At 47.7% G+C, this 18,561-nt stretch overlaps 2 protein-coding genes across 3 annotated transcripts in view; one reads left to right on the top strand and one right to left on the bottom strand.

Moving 5' to 3' along the window:
• LNX2 (ligand of numb-protein X 2) overlaps window positions 1–8,070 on the bottom strand; it is an 89,625-nt gene extending 81,555 nt beyond the window's left edge. Inside the window, exon 1 of the mRNA NM_001075884.1 lies at window positions 7,905–8,070. The gene's annotated coding sequence lies outside the window, so the exon portion shown is untranslated. The remainder of the gene's footprint in view (window positions 1–7,904) is intronic.
• A 1,556-nt stretch (window positions 8,071–9,626) lies between these two features.
• The window catches only part of POLR1D (RNA polymerase I and III subunit D), a 32,929-nt gene continuing 23,994 nt past the window's right edge, over window positions 9,627–18,561 (top strand). Inside the window, exons 1-2 of one of the 2 annotated variants that reach the window (NM_001076144.2) lie at window positions 9,627–9,791; window positions 10,712–11,285. In NM_001076144.2, the coding sequence (NP_001069612.1) occupies window positions 9,766–9,791; window positions 10,712–11,087 (402 nt within the window). In that variant the 5' untranslated portion in view covers window positions 9,627–9,765 and the 3' untranslated portion in view covers window positions 11,088–11,285. Of the gene's footprint in view, window positions 9,792–10,711; window positions 11,286–18,561 lie in introns of those variants that run through there. The other variant, NM_001046587.2, reaches the window with a different exon arrangement.

Below are 18,561 nucleotides of genomic sequence, written 5' to 3'. Positions count from 1 at the left end.
TCTAATGAGCTGGCTCTTCACTTTGGCCACCTGATGCAAAGAGCTGACTCATTAGAAAAGACCCTGATGCTGGGAAAGACTGAAGACAAAAGGATGAGACTGTTGGATAGCATCACCAACTCAACGGACATGAGTTTGAGCAAACTCTGGGAGATGGTGAAGGACAGGGAAGCCTGGCATGCTGCAGTCCATAGTTGCAAAGAGTAGGACATGACTCAGTGACCGAACAAGCCATGTCCAACTCTTTTGTGATCCTATGGATTGTGGCCCACCAAGCTCCTCTGTCCATGGGATTTCCCAGGTGGGATTTCCCAGGCAAGATTTCCCACTAGAGTGGGTAGCCATTCCCTTCTCCGGGGGATCTTCCCAACTCAAGGATTGAACCTGTGCCTCCTGCATTGAAGGCAGATCCTTTACCTCTGAGCCACGTGGGAAGCCCTGGTTGCTATATGGAGGCAGTTTTCTGGGTCTTTGTTTCCCTCCGGCCAATTACCTTGCTTTAACCCCACACTTGGTCTGACTCATGGCCCTCCCCTGTGTGTCTGTGTATCTTTTAGCCAAGATGGATTCCAGCATGAAGGTCTCTGGGAGGTTGACTGGACATATTAAGGGCTAGTGTCCCCTCCCTTGAGGACCCTTTCTGCGCATGTGTAATCTGGGATACTGCCTTGACCACAAGAATGAGGAATGTGCGACCTCCATACCTAGCTAGGGCTCAGCCCTTCTCTGCTCCTGCCATCACTGTTGTCTTGGCGTCCACAGGAGACTAAATCCAGCTGCTTATCCTGTTCCTGTTATTATCTTTGTCTCAAAGCATAAACAGGAGGCTAGTTGTAAATGTCTAACCCAGGGTCCATCTATCTTCTGCCTCAGAATGATTAACTCTGACTTAATGTCTTTTAAGATTTTAACCTTTCCAAGGGCAGAGAACGTTTTGTGTCCCACACAGCCCAGTGTCGATCCCATCATGTATGCTGCTTGTTAAATACAATTAAATTGGAAGTCTACAAACATTAAAATCATGTGGAAGAAAAGTGGAAATAGTTAGAATAAAACAATGAAATAAGACATAAGGACTTCAATTTATTTGCTCAATAATTAGATAGTTCAATTGAACAGGATTAAGAACTCTGATAAAGGATTAATTTTTAATTTTGGTAGCCAAAATCCCAATCTGAGGGGTAAAGGGGGCACGGGGTACAAATATATACCAGACTTACTTTACTTTTATCAGTAAAACAAAGTGATAACCAACAGAGCCTTTGGGAGCTTTATTAAAGCCAAGTAGACACCTGTTTATAGTTGGTAAAGAAACTGCCTGCAATGCAGGAGACCCAGGTTCAATCCCTGGGTCAGAGAAGAAAATGGCAAACCACTCCAGTATTCTTGCCTGGAGAATCCCATGGACAGAGGAGCCTGGCAGGCTACAGTCCATGGGGTTGCAAAAGTCAGACACTACTTAGCTACTAAACCACCAACACCAGACACCTATTTTACATAAGATACAGGTCCTCACAGTTTGTTTATAAACATTTTTTTACAATGCCCCCTATTATATACTTTAGGGAAATTTGCTATTTAAAAGAACTCTAAGATTACTTGGATGCAATCTCAAAAACGACAGAATGATCTCTGTTCGTTTCCAAGGCAAACCATTCAATATCACAGTAATCCAAGTCTATGCCCCAACCAGTACTGCTGAAGAAGCTGAAGTTGAACGGTTCTATGAAGACCTACAAGACCTTTTAGAACTAACACCCAAAAAAGATGTCCTTTTCATTATAGGGGACTGGAATGCAAAAGTAGGAAGTCAAGAAACACCTGGAGTAACAGGCAAATTTGGCCTTGAAATATGGAATGAAGCAGGGCAAAGACTAAGAGAGTTTTGCCAAGAAAATGCACTGGTCATAACAAACACCCTCTTCCAACAACACAAGAGAAGACTCTATACATGGACATCACCAGATGGTCAACACCGAAATCAGATTGATCATATTCTTTGCAGCGAAAGATGGAGAAGCTCTATACAGTCAGCAAAAACAAGACTAGGAGCTGACTGTAGCTCAGACCATTAACTCCTTATTACCAAATTCAGACTTAAATTGAAGAAAGTAGGGAAAACCACTAGACCATTCAGGTATGACCTAAATCAAATTCCTTATGATTATACAGTGGAAGTGAGAAATAGATTTAAGGGTCTAGATCTGATAGATAGAGTGCCTGATGAACTATGGAATGAGGTTTGTGACACTGTACAGGAGACAGGGATCAAGACCATCCCCATGGAAAAGAAATGCAAAAAAGCAAAATGGCTGTCTGGGGAGGCCTTACAAATAGCTGTGAAAAGAAGAGAAGTGAAAAGCAAAGGAGAAAAGGAAAGATATAAGCATCTGAATGCAGAGTTCCAAAGAATAGCAAGGAGAGATAAGAAAGCCTTCTTCAGCAATCAATGCAAAGAAATAGAGGAAAACAACAGAATGGGAAAGACTAGAGATCTCTTCAAGAAAATTAGAGACACCAAGGGAACATTTCATGCAAAATGGGCTCAATAAAGGACCGAAATGGTATGGACCTAACAGAAACAGAAAATATTAAGAGGTGGCAAGAATACACAGAAGAACTGTACAAAAAAGATCTTCACAACCCAGATAATCACGATGGTGTGATCACTGACCTAGAGCCAGACATCCTAGAATGTGAAGTCAAGTAGGCCTTAGAAAGCATTACTACGAACAAAGCTAGTGGAGGTGATGGAATTCCAGTTGAGCTCTTTCAAATCCTGAAAGATGATGCTGTGAAAGTGCTGCACTCAATATGCCAGCAAATTTGGAAAACTCAGCAGTGGCCACAGGACTGGAAAAGGTCAGTTTTCATTCCAATCCCAAAGAAAGGCAATGCCAAAGAGTGCTCAAACTACCATACAGTTGCACTCATCTCACACGCCTATAAAGTAATGCTCAAAATTCTCCAAGCCAGGCTTCAGCAATATGTGAACCATCAACTTCCTGATGTTCAAGCTGGTTTTAGAAAAGGCAGAGGAACCAGAGATCAAATTGCCAACATCCGCTGGATCATGGAAAAAGCAAGAGAGTTCCAGAAAAACATCTATTTCTGCTTTATTGACTATGCCAAAGCCTTTGACTGTGTGGACTGCAATAAACTGTGGAAAATTCTGAAAGAGATGGGAATACCAGACCACCTGATCTGCCTCTTGAGAAATGTGTATGCAGGTCAGGAAGCAACAGTTAGAACTGGACATGGAACAACAGACTGGTTCCAAATAGGAAAAGGAGTATGCCAAGGCTATATATTGTCACCCGGCTTATTTAACTTATATGCAGAGTACATCATGAGAAACGCTGGACTGGAAGAAACACAAACTGGAATCAACATTGCTGGGAGAAATATCAATAACCTCAGATATGCAGATGACACCACCCTTATGGCAGAAAGTGAAGAGGAACTCAAAAGCCTCTTGATGAAAGTGAAAGTGGAGAGTGAAAAAGTTGGCTTAAAGCTCAACATTCAGAAAACTAAGATCATGGCATCCGGTCCCATCACTTCATGGGAAATAGATGGGGAAACAGTGGAAACAGTGTCAGACTTTATTTTTCTGGGCTCCAAAATCACTGCGGATGGTGACTGCAGGCATGAAATTAAAAGACGCTTACTCCTTGGAAGGAAAGTTATGACCAACCTAGATAGCATATTGAAAAGCAGAGACATTACTTTGCCAACAGAGGTCCGTCTAGTCAAGGCTATGGTTTTTCCTGTGGTCATGTATGGATGTGAGAGTTGGACTGTGAAGAAGGCTGAGCACCGAAGAATTGATGCTTGAAGTGTGGTGGTGGAGAAGACTCTTGAGAGTCCCTTGGACTGCAAGGAGATCCAACCAGTCCATTCTGAAGATCAGCCCTGGGATTTCTTTGGAAGGAATGATGCTAAAGCTGAAACTCCAGTACTTTGGCCACCTCATGCGAAGAGTGGACTCATTGGAAAAGACTCTGATGCTGGGAGGGATTGGGGGCAGGAGGAGAAGGGGACGACAGAGGATGAGATGGCTGGATGGCATCACTGACTCGATGAACGTGAGTCTAGGTGAACTCCGGGGTGTCATCAGTTTAGCTCTGAACGAGGCAATACCCCTACAGAAACCTTTCTTCCCAACTACACCCCACAACAATCACAGTAAAAGGGGAGAAAAAGGGAATCATGCAAATAAATTACAGCAGCTGGCACTAAAATCACTGAATCATAATGGCCATAAATTCTGTTCCGGTATCTTCTATAAGAACATAGAGTACTTTAAGCAGCTTGGCTGGCTCAAATGCCTCTTTTGTTTTCCCTCTGACCAATGACTGTTCCAAAGATTTCAGTATGTCTGTGGGCCAAGACAGATCAAAGTCAATGGATCCAATTCATTTATTCATGCCTACACTAGTATCTTTGGTTCTGGGACTTGGGGACTCTACTGCAGTGACCAAATCAGGATCCCTGCTCTTACGAAGTGTGCATTCTGAGGACAGAGCCTACATATCTGCCTCTTTAAAAGCACACTGACTGGATGCTTCTATCACCATCACCATAATGTACATCACCAACATTTGCTTCTTAAAAAATTCCTCTTAACAACTTCTCATCAGTGAATACACAAAACAGCCGTTTCTTCTAACTCTACTGACCAAAAAACTTATGTAACCACAGATTTTTTCAGTTTTGTACTTTCTGAGGAAGAGAGACGTATGACAGGAAAGCTGAAGGGGACTGAGTTTGTCAATCTCCCAGGCCCCTTAACAGAATCATTTTAGGCCTGACTAAGTCTTCTACAACTGTACCTGTACATGCAAGATATACACAGATATGTATTTAAAATATGCTTATATACATCTATTTTTAGAACCAACATTACTTCCTAAGTAAACCTATTAGATGAGACCTCTGATTCCTCTAGAAACCTTGGATTTTGATATAGGAAGGTAGGCCTAAAGTGAACTTTGGCCCCAGGAAAAATTAAATAGCTCTGCATAATAAAATTTAAAAGTACCGGGATTTTGAGGGGAGCAATCAAAAAGGAGAAGAGGAGGCAGGGGATGAGGGCAAAGGGCCCACCAGGTTACAGGAGCCTTGAGTTCCCTTGTGATGGTGACCAAAACAGATTTAGAGCTAGAGACGCCCAGCATGTGGCAGCAACTCTCCTGGCACTGCAATAATGTAAACTTCCCCACTCCTACCCCCTGCAAATCTCCCTAAAGCTGACCACACCCTAACCCTAACCCTAACCCTAGCTTTATGTGAGCTCTTGATCTTTTTATCTTCCATTCTTTCCTAGCTCCTGCCTGACACATCTATCTAATAACGGCATCACAGATTCAACTACCCATGTGTACCTCAGTGGGTTGGTCCCAAACTATCTTCCTTTCCCCACCCCTACCACGGACTGTTCCTAACTGTTTCTTCTCGTAACTTCCAGCATTCCACTAGCTCTTTAATGTCATAAAATGTCCACTTCAGGAACAACCAATATTTATTGAGCACTTGTAATGTGCTAGGTACTCTGCCAAGGGCATTAATGCATAATTTCATTTGATACTCAAACCCCACTAGACAGGTATACTTCATTTTCTAAATGTTAGGAAACCAAAGTTCAATGAGGACAGTAGTGCTCAGAGTAAGTGATGGAATTCAACCCCATTCTGACTCCACAGCCAGCTTAACCAGTATACTCCAATGCCCCCAAGTCAAAAACCCTCCGAACCATCCCTCTCATTAATCATTCGTAGTCACCTATCTGGTTGGACCAATTATACCTCATGGATGCCGCATCATCTCTACTTCCACTGCCTTCATAGAGAACAAAAAACAGCATCTACCAAGTCCTTCCTGTGTGCCAAGCACTATTCTAAGTAACATACATGTTTTTCAAGCTTTATCCCCCAAATCCTATGAAGTGAAGACCCTAAAGAAGAAAGAGGTTACGTAATGAGTGACAGAGCCAGATCCAAACCCAGACAATGTAAACTGAGAAGTGCTGAGCACTTAAACCCTCCAGGATTTAAGAGGCCCTGCACCGGCTCCCTACCTCCCATCTGGACCCCCACCAACCTTCAGCCTGCCGCAGACATCCTTCTGGAAGGCAAATGTTATCATGACATTCTCCTGCTTAAACTTGGCAGCTCCGTATCGCTGACTGGATCAAGTCCAAATTTCTTAATTTGGCACACAAAACCCTTTATGTTCCTGTTCAACCCAGTTCAATAAATATTTGAGTGCCCACTGTAAGCAAGGCCAAGTGCTAAGTGCTCCGAAATGAATAACACATCCCAGGCCCTGACCACGACTTCAACCGCAGACACCATGTTCTTCAGCCAGAGTAACCAGATGCGGCTCTCATAAAGCAACCCCCTACACACTAGTCCCTTTGCAGAGAATGAAAATCCCCCAGCCACCTGAAGAGTAAGTGCAGGTGTGAGGCCTTCCCTAACAAACTCCAGGCAGAAATTCTCCCTCTTTTAAGGTCCCTCAATACCCGCTCAAATCGCTTTCAGGTGGCTGGTCGAAGAGAGGCATATATCGGCTTCCAAACAGCACTGTGAGCCAGTTCAGAGCAAGAGCTGACCCTTGCCAAGCATGTCCGGTTTGCAGAAGACACTCATTTGCTGAATGAAAAAATAATAGAAAAAGCATAACCTGATGAGAAAAGGAGAGGAACAAGATACAGAATTAGGAATGGTAACACACAGGGGGGCCACATTAAAAGCAGCAGCAGTTATTTTGCCTGGGTTACAAACAGGCCTACATTTTTCCTCCTATGGGAAAACTCACGTGCAGGACTTGGACAAGCTAAAAGGCCACAACTTTTGTTATTCGTGGCTCCAGAAAGCTCGGACAGGCCAAAAAGGATACAAGATGAAAGTCCGTTGTCTAAAGGGGTGAGGAGATGGGAATAAAATCTATCCAAGTAAATAATATTGATCTACTGGGATGAACTCAACAGGGCTACGTCACAGTATGGTGCAAGGAAGAGAGGGAAAAAAAAATCAAAATCTGTCCTGAGACTAATTTAGAAATTAGTATGACTGCGGCCAGAATGCGAAATTTTAAAAGCGAAGACAGTTGCAATAAACCAAAGCTCATAACTGTTTCCCCCTTCTGAATCGCCACTGCTTTTCGCTCAACTTCGTTTCTGTAATTTAAAAAGCAACCATCTACCAGAGTTAAGCCCAGGCATGAGCGTACTATAGCTCCTGGCATATACTGAACGTCTTGATTCATAACCATAAATGCACACAGAAACCTCCGAAGAGACGCTGCATCTAAGCCGCAAGTCCTTCGTCTAGATCTGGGCATGAGGTTCTAAAAAGCGAGCGAGGTCCTTTCTGAACGGTGCTTTGTGTGTGGCTGCTTCCAAGTCAAGGGCCGTGTTTTGAAATTACCCCCCTCGAGGGTGTCACGTCTCTCTTCCAGCCTCCAGGGAAAGGTGAGAATTCGCAGGCAACAGGCTGGGACGGAGTGTACGACTTCGCCCCGCTCCTTTCAAACGGGGACAAGTCCGGGTAAGGCAGCCGGTGGCTCTCTCACTCAGGGGACAAAAATATCACCCCACCTCTCCCCTCCCTAAAACCAGAGCATACGACGCAAAAAGCTCGGCCACCCGGCGGCCGGGACCCCCCAGATTGTCAGAGCCGAGGCCGCCCGCCGGCGCCCGGCAGCCCCGCGCCCTCCTCCCTGGACCCCGTGTCCCCGAAGCCCGGCCCGGCCAGGAGAGCTCGAAGGACGCAGCGGCCGCCCGCCTCCGCCGCCTCCCGGGCGCCGCGACGCCCCACACCCCACACGCCGCCCGCACCTGAGGCGCGGCCGGACAGCGAGCGGGCGCCGAGCGTGGCGGGCAGGGCAAAGTTACTCACCGGGTGAGCCCGGCTCCCGCGCCTCAGCCGAGCGTGGGCTCCGCTTCCGCGGCCCCGCTGAGGGAGCGCGGGGGCCAGCTGGCCTCCGCTTCGCCGGGACCTGCCGCCGCCGCCGCCGATTTCCTGGCAAGGAGCAAACTCTAGTCAAGACTTCGCTCCTCAACCGCCCCTGCTGCCTTCCCGCGGGCGAACGCCAGGGCCGAGCCACGCAAGCCGACACGCACCCCGGCCAATTGGCAGCGGCACAGGGCGGGGAGGGGGCGGGCCACAGGGCGGTTCAGCCTATCCGAGAGCGCGGGGGGCGGGCCGGGCCCGGGCAGTCACTCCGGGTTAGAGTGAGCCCGCTCCGCCCCCAACTGCCGCGCGCCCTCCCTCCACCCTCCCCACCCCAGCCATCCCCTCTGCTGTCCGCCTTGAAGCCCCCGGCACCGGGCCAGTGCCGCCTCTGCGCTCAGCACCGACCGCGCGAGGACAGGGGAACAGCTGGGGGAGGCGGAGAACATCTAGGGGGTCGGGGTGGGGTACGAGAACAGGTGGCGCCGGAAAGCTGGACTGTGGGCGTGTCGGGCGAGAGGACAGCGGGGGTCGGGGTGGGGGGAAGGGACGGGAGCTGGCGGGGGGGAGGGGGGGACAGGAAGGGAGAAGGGGGGTTTTTGGTAAAGAACACCTGAGGGGTCGGGGCGCGGAAAGAGAGTCTGGGTGGTGAAAGGCTGCCGAGGCGGGGGCACGAGCACCTGGGAACGAAGATGAGAGGGAGGTTATGCGGGTGAGGTTGAAGAGGCCAAAAGGGTGAAAAGGAAAGGACGTGTCCAAAGCGAGGCAGGACGTACTCCAGGGAGAGAAAAAAGATCCAGGAAGGAAAGGATGGGGATGCGAGATGGGGACAGTTTACATCCAAACTCGCTCATCCTCACCCCCACTCCCGCCTCCCCCGCGGCAAAAATAAACAAACGCTTGTCCTTTGACCCAGTTGAGCTGTGAAATCATTCAAGATCGCGGATGAGACAAATACCGTCTTATACGTGCATCTTGTACTGTTGTGAAATTCATCAAAATGTATCGATCAACTATAGCTGTCCGTTGTCCCCGGAAAGGCCTCCCGGGGCGGGCGGGGTCCAGCCTGGGATTAATCCCGTCCCCCATGGGGCCAAGATCTTCCCCGGTGGCCCAGATGGTAAAGAATCCGCCTGCAATGCAGGAGACCTGGATTCGATCCCTGGGTCGGGAAGATTCCCCGGAGAAAGGTATGGCAATACTCCACTCCAGTATTCTTGCCTGGGGAACCCCATGGACAGAGGAGCCTGGCGGACTACAGTTCGTGGGGCGCAAAGGGCCGGACATGACTGAAGCGACTGACAATGCTACACTGCCAGGGGGCCAGCAGCAAGTCAGAAAGAGGCTTGATCCTGGCCCCAGGGGGAAAAGGGGATCTGGGGGAGTCAGGTAAGGCCCCGCCCCGTCTGCCATCACCTTAGGGGGCAAGTGCCAAGGGCCGAGCTCTGGCGCCCACAGGCAGGTCTAGGCCTCGGGGCGGGGCAGGAGCCCGGTTCCACCTGTATGCCACCACCAGTTCGGGGGGCGGGCTTACTCAGCAGCGCAGGTGAGCCGCTCAGGCTCGGCCACCGCCCTCCTCGCGCCGGGGGCGGGGCCGGGGCGGCGGCCAGGGGCGGAGCCTTCACGCCCCGCCCAGCAGCCGGGCCCTGCCGCGCCGCTGCGGCTCCTCCCCCCTCCTTCCGTCCGCACTTCTTCCGTCGGTCCTTCCTTCCTGCCTGCCTGCCTGCCGCGCCCGCACGCTTCGAGGCATGGGGCAGAGCCTCCGGCCCGCCCGCGCCACCTGAGGATCCCGGAAGCCGCCCCCGCCATGGAAGAGGACCAGGAGCTGGAGAGGTAACGGCCGAGGGGGTGGGGAGGGCGGGAGGAGCGGGCATTGCCGGGCCCTGGGAGCCGGCGGCTGGCTAGGGCCTCCGCCTCCGCGGCCCGGCCTGGCAGCGAGGGCCTGACTGGGAGGACGGGCGAGGAGGGGGCGCGGTGGGCGCGCCAGGGTGGGGAACGGGGCCCCGGATTGGGAAGGGGTGGAGGAGGGGTTAGCTGGATTGCTTGAGTGGAGACGCTCAGTGCACTAGATACCAAGGAGGGAAGACGGGTTGTTAAAGCGGAGTTCAGTCCCCAACGGCCCATCCCCGTTAGGAACAGCCAGAGTCAGTAAAAGATAACGTGCACCTGGCCACCGTTCCCCGAGTGATAGGCTTGGCCTGTGGGCCAGGCCCAGGCCACTCCTCTGGGCCGAGCGCTAATTGGTCGTCTCTGTGCGCCGAGTTCTTTTTTTCCCCCGTGCTTGGAGACTCTTCTCAGACTTTCTAGTTTCCGTACCTCCTGTAAACGGAAACCGTAGTTGGAAAACTGCATGTTGATGAACTTTAGTTTCTGTTTTTATCATCTGCTTTTCCCCCCACGCCTTTCAACTCCCCTTTTCATCCTTTAGCAGGACCCACCCTATTCTAATCCTGCCCCTCTTCTTGTGACTCTACCAAAAGAATATTTTAGTAAACTTGTTGTTGAAGGACACTCCCCTTGGTCGTCATGTGGACGGCCAAATGGAGTAGGGAGAAACTGGAGGCAGTAAATTATTTAGTGGTAGAATAGATGGAGGCAGGAGAAGATAATAATAAGGGCTAATGCTAATAGTTCTGTGTAATTGGAGTGCATTAGAGCAGTAACCTGTTGCAATTGTGATAGATTTTTAAAAAAAAGCTAGTTTCAAAACCGTACTCAGTATGATCTCATTTTTATAAAAACTATGTGTGTAGAAAAATGTCTGGAGTGAAGACCTCAATGGCTGAAGGCGAGAGGAAGACAGCCCTGGAGATGGTCCAGGCGGCTGGGACAGATAGACACTGTGTGACATTTGTGTTGCACGAGGAGGACCACACCCTAGGAAATTCTCTTCGGTACATGATCATGAAGAACCCAGAAGTGGAATTCTGTGGTTACACCACAACCCATCCTTCAGAGAGCAAAATTAACTTGCGCATACAGACCCGAGGTGCCCTCCCCGCGGTCGAGCCCTTTCAGAGAGGCCTGACTGACCTCATGAATGTCTGCCAGCATGTGCTTGACAAGTTCGAGGCCAGCATAAAGGAATATAAAGATCAAAAGGCCAGCAGAAACGAAGCCACATTCTAGTCCCTCACGCACCATACAGGGAGAACTGACCTCTAGGATGTTCTGTATGTGCTCTTGGCAAAAGAAGTAAAAGATTGTGGTGACAGCACGATGTGACCTGCAGAAAGGCCTGCTTCTAGTTCATAACTCATCTTAGCGGTTGGAGTCCCTGCGAGAAACTGTATTCTTCTAATAAATTCCCTCTTGTACTCAAACTGATTTGAGTGGTTTCTGTTCCTTTGTTCTGGAGGTGGACTCTTAGGATTTTGTGGGGTTTTTTTTTTTTTTTTTTTTTTTCATTTTAATTGAACCAAGGTTTAAAGTGAGGAAACAGATAACCAGGCACCTAGAGAAAGACCTTGATGGAGGAAATTAAAAGGATTTCCCTCCCCTAGTCACAGGAGAGGGAAAGATGCTGTAGAGCAGTGGTCCCAACCTTTTGGGTACCAGGGACCGATTTTGTGGAAGACATATTTTTCCATGGACCACGGATGGGAAGGATGGTCTCAGAATGATTCGAGAGCATTGCATTTATTGTGCACTTTATTTCTAATCTAATGCTGCTGCTGATCTGACAGGAGGTACCCGCCTGCGGTGGGGAGTTTCAAGACCCTATGCCATAGAGCATGACCCCACATAGGCTGTGGATGGTTTAGAAAAGAAAGGTGGGAGTGAGGGGAAGACTTGGCCTCTCCCTAGATATTTTTTAGTAATTTATGAGAATTGCATCCTTTGCTATGATTGGCAGATCGTGCAAGGGAGGAAAATAATTTGAGAGAATTCTGGTTTCATGTGAGAGAAGTTAGGTGGTCTCAGGCTTCATCTTTATGGTAGTATTTAGAGGAAGATTCCAGTTTAGTGCTGTAATTTCAGGACCCTAATATAAGAGGAGACAACTGGGATGACCAGATAACATTTTCAGTTCTGGGTAGGTATCTCAGTACAGCCCAAGGTTCCATGAAAATAAACAGTATTTGAGAGAAAGTAAAGACAGGAGGAAAATTGAATGTGCAGAAAATGATTTTGGGGGAAACCTAAAATACTGGTGAGTCACACTTAAGAACTGCCCTACTTACCTCTTCAACCTTGTGTCTTATACCTGTCCTACCCCAATTTGAATGATAATTCAGCCTACATATCTGTCAACCTTAGAACCTCAGCACCCCACCCCAGCCCCACCCTAGTAATCTGAGAGGGGACTCTGCTTTAGGTATGGAAGTTAGAGAGGATCTCCCAGAGATCACAGGAAGAGAAGGAGCTGGCCGTGCAAAAAAGAAAAGCATTCTGGGGGAGTAGCACTTGCAGAACTCTGAAGCAGAACACCAGTGGTCTGAGGAATCAAAGGCCTTGAAAGGAGATCTGTGTCTAGAGCAGGGCAAGCAGGGAGGACAAAGGCTTGTGATAGGCTCCAGGGGAAGAGCTCTAGGGCAGAGACTTTGGAAAGTACAAGGGGAAGGCATCTGGGAATCTGACGACAGTGTGGTGGAATGGACTGTGGAGAGGCCAGGGTAGAAGCAGACGAACTATAAGAGCTGGAAGGTCCAAAAGCTAGTGATGGAGACGAGTGGATTTGAGATAGGTTTGCGAGCCAAATGGTACAGAATTGGTAGACCTCAGGAAGTGGGTGTAGAAGATGAGGAAAGAGAAGGATGATTTCCACCTAGATTTGAGGCTAAATTTACTGAAATGGGAAGCCTAGAGGGGAAAATTCGTTGGGAGGTGGAGTGATGGAAAACTTGGGTTGCAGGGATGGGATTGGTTGGGAGGTGGAGAATCAGAAGTTCCATCTTGAATGAGGTAATCAGTAGATATGAGTTGAAGGCCATCAAAGAGATTCAAGTAGAGATCAACTTTGTTAGTTCTTGCCACAAAGATGAAGTAAATGCATAAAAACTGGAGTGATGAAGAGAGTCCAAACCAAGCCTTGAGCAAGCTCAGTATTTAAAGGTTGGTAGAAGATCAACCAGTGAGGTGGTGCGGAAGCCTGTAGAAAGTCAAGTTGTGGAAGACAGCGCTTTCAAAGAGAAGAGTGATGAATGAGTCACATGAGGACAGAAAAAATGTCGGCTGAAATTAACAGAGAAGTCACTGGGCAGCTGGCAGCATTAGTTTAGTGCCTACAAAGGCTAAATATTAACTCTGGTAACAGAAGAATGGTTTCGTTTGGGTTTTCCAATAAAGAAAATATACTGTAGGACGTTAGAGGCTAAATTTAAGTGGGAGCAGGAGTGGGTGGGGAAAGATCAAAAGTTCCGGGGCAAGGACAGGGAACATTCTCCTAGGGTGACAGACAGTAAGAAACAGTTAACAGAAAGCCAATGTCAGCATAAGGAACTTAGCACTTGAAGACACAGGGAAGTCCTAAAGGGATCAGTGGGAAATGATCAGACACTTGTTTGCCTCTTCTAAAGTTCTGCCTATGAGTAGTTCAGTGGGGACCGGAAACAGGATAACTTAAATGAAGTTTAATACCTATGAGCCAAGACCTGTCAGGAGATGAAGGCCAAATTTAATTAATTAGTGGACACAGCAGTGCAGAATGGTGACAGTAGACTGAAGTAATCAGTAACAGTACCCATGGGGGATGCACCCACTGGTGGCCACCCGCCACATCTTGTGGCCTTTTTACTCCTAAAAGGGCTCATCACTCATGATTTGGCATGGAGTCTTGAATCTGTTTGTTGTTTAGTCAGTTCAGTCTTGTCCGACTCTTTGCGACCCCAAGGACTGTAGCCCACCAGGCTCCTCTGTCCATGAGATTTCCCAGGCAAGAATACTGGAAAGGATTTCCTCCTCTAGGGGATCTTCCTAACCCAGGGATCAAACCCACGTCTTCTGCATTGGCAGGCAGATTCTTTTACCACTGAACCACCAGGGAAACTGAAGTGAAAGTGAAAGTTGCTCAGTTGTGCTTGACTCTTTGCGACCCCATGGACACAGTCCATGGAATTCTCCAGGCCAGAATACTGGAGTGGGTAGCCTTTTCCTTCTCCAGGGGATCTTCCCAACTCAGAGATTGAACCCAGGTCTCCTGCTTTGCAGGCGGATTCTTTACCAGCTGAGCCACCAGGCAAGCCCAGCCCTAAACACAGGTTCTTACAAAAACACCTTCACAAGGCAGGTGTGTGAAAGGAAAAAACAGGGCAGGGCAGGCAGGATAACCAAGAGTCCTGGAGACCAGAGAAGAATCTTTGCAAAAAGTTTGTCAGAACCTAAGGGAAGGCAGAATTGGTCTATGAGAAAGTGAGGGAGATTGATATGAATCATGTATTTACTTAAATAAACTGAAAAAACTTACTCAGTATTTCTGATTTACTAACAGCAATAATATCAATGGTTCAAGCTCAAATTCTGTTCATCTATAAAATATCTATGCCTTTTAAAGGGGCAATTATTAAATAAAATGATTATATGCTAAAGGCTTTTATAATATATAACAACTTGAGTACTTGCCAAGCACTTCCCACTTTCAAAGCACTTTACAAACTATTTATAAATTGCATACAGTTGCAACATCTAAGTGTTCTAATTGGTCATTATAACGCATAGGTGCCTGTAGAACCTCTGTGGAGATGAAAAGGTGTCTACCTAGAAAGTAGTCCAATCAGTGTCATTCTGAACCAGTGTCTCACATTTTTAGAAATAATGAAAGCACACCAAGTTCTGTGGCCACCATTCCTCACCCTTCTTTTTGTTTCCCTTAAACATGTTGTTAAGACTATAGATAGTCTCCAGATCACTAAAGTCATCTTTTCCGATAAGCAAAATTTAGAACCAGAGACAACGTTTGTACTAGCCCTCAAACTGGGCTTCCAGGAAATTTGCCCAAATCCACCGGTCTGCTTTCAAGTACTTATGACCCCAGATCTAGCCCTTCTGTGCTCAGATTCTTAATGCTAATTTTTCTTTTGCCATTTGAAAGTGTATAACCCAGGTGGTGCTACTGGTAAAGAACCCACCTGTCAATGCAGGAGACATAAGAGATACGGGTTCAATCCCTGGGTCAGGAAAATTTCCCTGAAAGAGGGTATGGCAACCCACTCCAGTATTCTTGCCTGAAGAATCCCATGGGCAGAGGAGCCTGGTGAGCTACAGTCCATGGGGTTGCAGAGTCGGACAGGACTGAGCAAGTAAAGAACAGCAGCAAGTACGTACCTAGTAGTGGTATCAGTCCTGAGACATGGTGGAGACAAGAATATGAGTCTGCCCTCCAAAGCCCCCTGATTTTGAAGAGGACAGACAAGAGCCATACACATGAAAAAGGTAGCCAGCTGCATTTACAGTGAAGTGCCCTAATGTGCAGTGTAGGGCATTACCTGCTGAACACAGAGTGGAACTGGTGAGGGACACTCCTGTAGCAGAGATCATTCCATGCACACGCAGTCTGCCCGCCACTGCCCTGGGCCCTGGAGAAATTAAACCACACAGGCAGTGTGCCTTCCAGTAACTCATGGAGCACTGAAGCAGGCAAACCTGTGAAAGAATTAGTGCTCCAAGATAAACGGTTTCCTTTTTCCCAGTGTAAAGAAGCCATTACAGATTCTCAAGCTAGGGAATGCCCATGCCGGATGGACGAGGGGGAGGAAACGTGGGAAGACAGTGTGGGTCACGGGGCATTTGTACCAGTCCAGGTGTAATGTAAGGAGGGTACCATTGTAGATGTGGAGGTAAAAAGATGGATACCAGAAAGCTGCTGGAAAAAAAAATAACGTGGAGCCAGAGTCTGCCAGGGAAGCAAGTGAGAGGCTGTGCACAGCCCCGGTCCTTCAGCCCAGCGTTTTGCTACCACTGCCTCCCAACCAAAACCAGCACAGCGGGATTCGTGAGCTCCTCTCCCCACCTGTCCTTGCTAATGAGTCCACCCTTAACCTCCTTCCCTGCCTGTCAGAAGAGCTGCCTTTAACAAGGTCTGGACTCCAGGGCTACAGATGTGGACACTGAGGGTGGGGAGAGGAAGTTGGGCAGTGAGCTGACCAGCCCTTGCTGCCCCCTGCCCATACCACGCGGCTCTCCTCAAAGGGAGCATCGCCATTCATTCATTCATTCATTCGTTTGGCAAAATGAGCACAGTTTAGACACAGACATGGTTTAGATACCAGATGGACAGCAGGGAACAAGCTGTCCCATGTATGGTTTGTTTTCTGATGGCAGAAGTAGAAAATAAAGAACTAGTGCATCCATAAATGCATCATGTAATTAAGGTAGTGATGTAAATGGGAAGTGGAGGAGTCATGGGCTTGGGGGAGAAGGCACTCAGAGTTCTGAATATCTAAGAAAGGCTTTTCTGAGGTGGCGACCTGAGCAGAGAAAAGGAGAGACCGTGGAAAAATGAGAATACACTCGGAATTTCCTGGGCGATAAACTAAAGTTATTCAGCCAAGAAAAAGCAGAATGATGAACCTTTTCAAAGGAATAAACTTTCAGCATTGGATGTATGTGTAGTTTTTATTAGTACCCAAATTCATATCATTTATCTTTAATCTGTATATTAATTACTAGTAATGATAGTAAAGAATTTGAGTTAATGTGTGGGGCAGTAGGGTATGGTCACAGTTTGGGATCCACGGATGGGTGTATGTGTATTAAGAGAGTTGACCTTAATTTCAGTTTCAGCATTTTTGAGAGAAGCACATCTTTCTTAGAAGCAGAAGTGAATGTGCTTGGAATCCTGCACCCCTTTTCAGGCTAAATAACTGAGTTAAGAGCTCACACTGTTGGAATCACGCTGCCTGAGTCTTGGTCTCGGTGCTAGGCTTTTTAGCTGTGTTACCCCAGACAAGCTGTTTGACCTCTCTGTGCCTGAGTTTCTTCACCTGTAAGATTGGGATAACAATACTTACCATACAGGGATATTCTAAATATTAATTTAGATAATAGAGTCAAAGTGCTTAGGATAGTATCTGGCCCATATAGCATGCTTTCAATTAGTGTTAGCTGTTGATATTATTGGGCTTCCCTGGTGGCTCAGAGGGTAAAGCATCTGCCTACAATGTAGTAGACCTGGGTTCGATCCCTGGGTTGGGAAGATCCCCTGGAGAAGGAAACGGTAACCCACTCTAGTACTCTTGCCTGGAAAATCCCATGGACGGAGGAGCCTGGTAGGCTGCAGTCCATGGGGTCGCGAAGAGTTGGACACGACTGAGCAACTTCACTTTCACTTTTCACTTTCATGCATGGAGAAGGAAATGGCAACCCACTCCAGTGTTCTTGCCTGGAGAATCCCAGGGACCGGGGAGCCTGGTGGGCTGCCATCTGTGGGGTTGCCCAGAGTCGGACACAACTAAAGCAACTTAGCAGCAGTGTGGAAGGTTATTAGTCTGCTAAAGCCATTGCTTTTTTTAAAAAAGATAGTTTAAATAAAATAGCATTCCTAATATAATTGAATATAGGTAAAAATCGAAGATAAGTGGATTGTTTCTTCTTTTCATGAAGAAATTAAGATTCTAATGGAACACGCAGTCTTCCTTAAGCTGTAAGACAGAGGTTAAGCAGGAAGGAAAAGTAAGTTCCATAGCAGATGGATTCCTGGTTTGGTGCCAAGTACGTGAATACTGACGGGGAATCAGGGTTCAAGCTATATGCCAGCCAAGCATCGAATTGCATAAAATGTAATATATCAGTATTTTATCCGCCAGTGCTCCATAGATTCCATGTTTGCTATGTAAGACTCTTAATAAATGTCAAAAAGAAAAGCTACCACCCACGTGCTCTTCTTAGTTTACATGCTAACTTGGGTCAGATGTCAGAGCAAGTGCAGATAAAGCCCAGAACAGTTCTGTCCAAAGGGCTCCTAGAGAAGATGAAGCTGCCCAGAGCATCTAGTCAGACGGGCTAGACCGGCTGGCTTTTAACAACAGTTTGTGGTTTGGAGGTTTGGGTTTTTGTTTTTTTCTTTTTTAAGGGTGAAAGAGGCTTTCTTCCTAGGGGCCTCTTTGGACAGGACTGGGTAGAGGTGAAGTGTAAGGACTCTGAAGGCAGGGCCTGGTTGTCATCTCTGCTTCACTGCTTCCTAACTTGCAAACGTGTGGAAGAGCAGCCTAGCCTTTCGGAGCCTCAGTCCTCTCATCTGTAAAATGGAGCTAGTAGTAATACTTACTTTACAGGGTTATGGTGAAGTGTAAATGCCCTAAAGCACTCAGCACAGTTCCTCGTAGACTTAAGTACTCAATCAGTAGCCATTACTGTTACCATTGTCGTGTTGGCCGCGTTGAAGACAGTCAGTGGTGGCTAGAACAGCAGCCTTCTAGAACTGGGCATGTCTCTATCCGCAGGGTCCCTGCCTGTTTCTTCTCGCCACATGGCCAGCTGGGACCGCAGGCCATGCTGGCCTTCCCGTTTCTTTCAGATTTGCCTGGAGTGTTCCATCTCGGGGCCTTGGTGCTTGCCCCTGACTTCACCAGCCCCCTTCCCCAAGTCTTCACCCGGCTGTCTTTCCAGAGTACTTGCTCAGGCCATCCTTGACCGCTGTGTCAGTTACCCATTGCTGTGTAACAGA

The sequence above is a fragment of the Bos taurus genome, chromosome 12 (genome assembly GCF_002263795.3).
Source record: "Bos taurus isolate L1 Dominette 01449 registration number 42190680 breed Hereford chromosome 12, ARS-UCD2.0, whole genome shotgun sequence".
Classification (NCBI taxonomy): domain Eukaryota; kingdom Metazoa; phylum Chordata; class Mammalia; order Artiodactyla; family Bovidae; genus Bos; species Bos taurus.
Note: the sequence above shows the minus strand (reverse complement) of the source record. Positions and strands in the feature narration are given on the sequence as shown.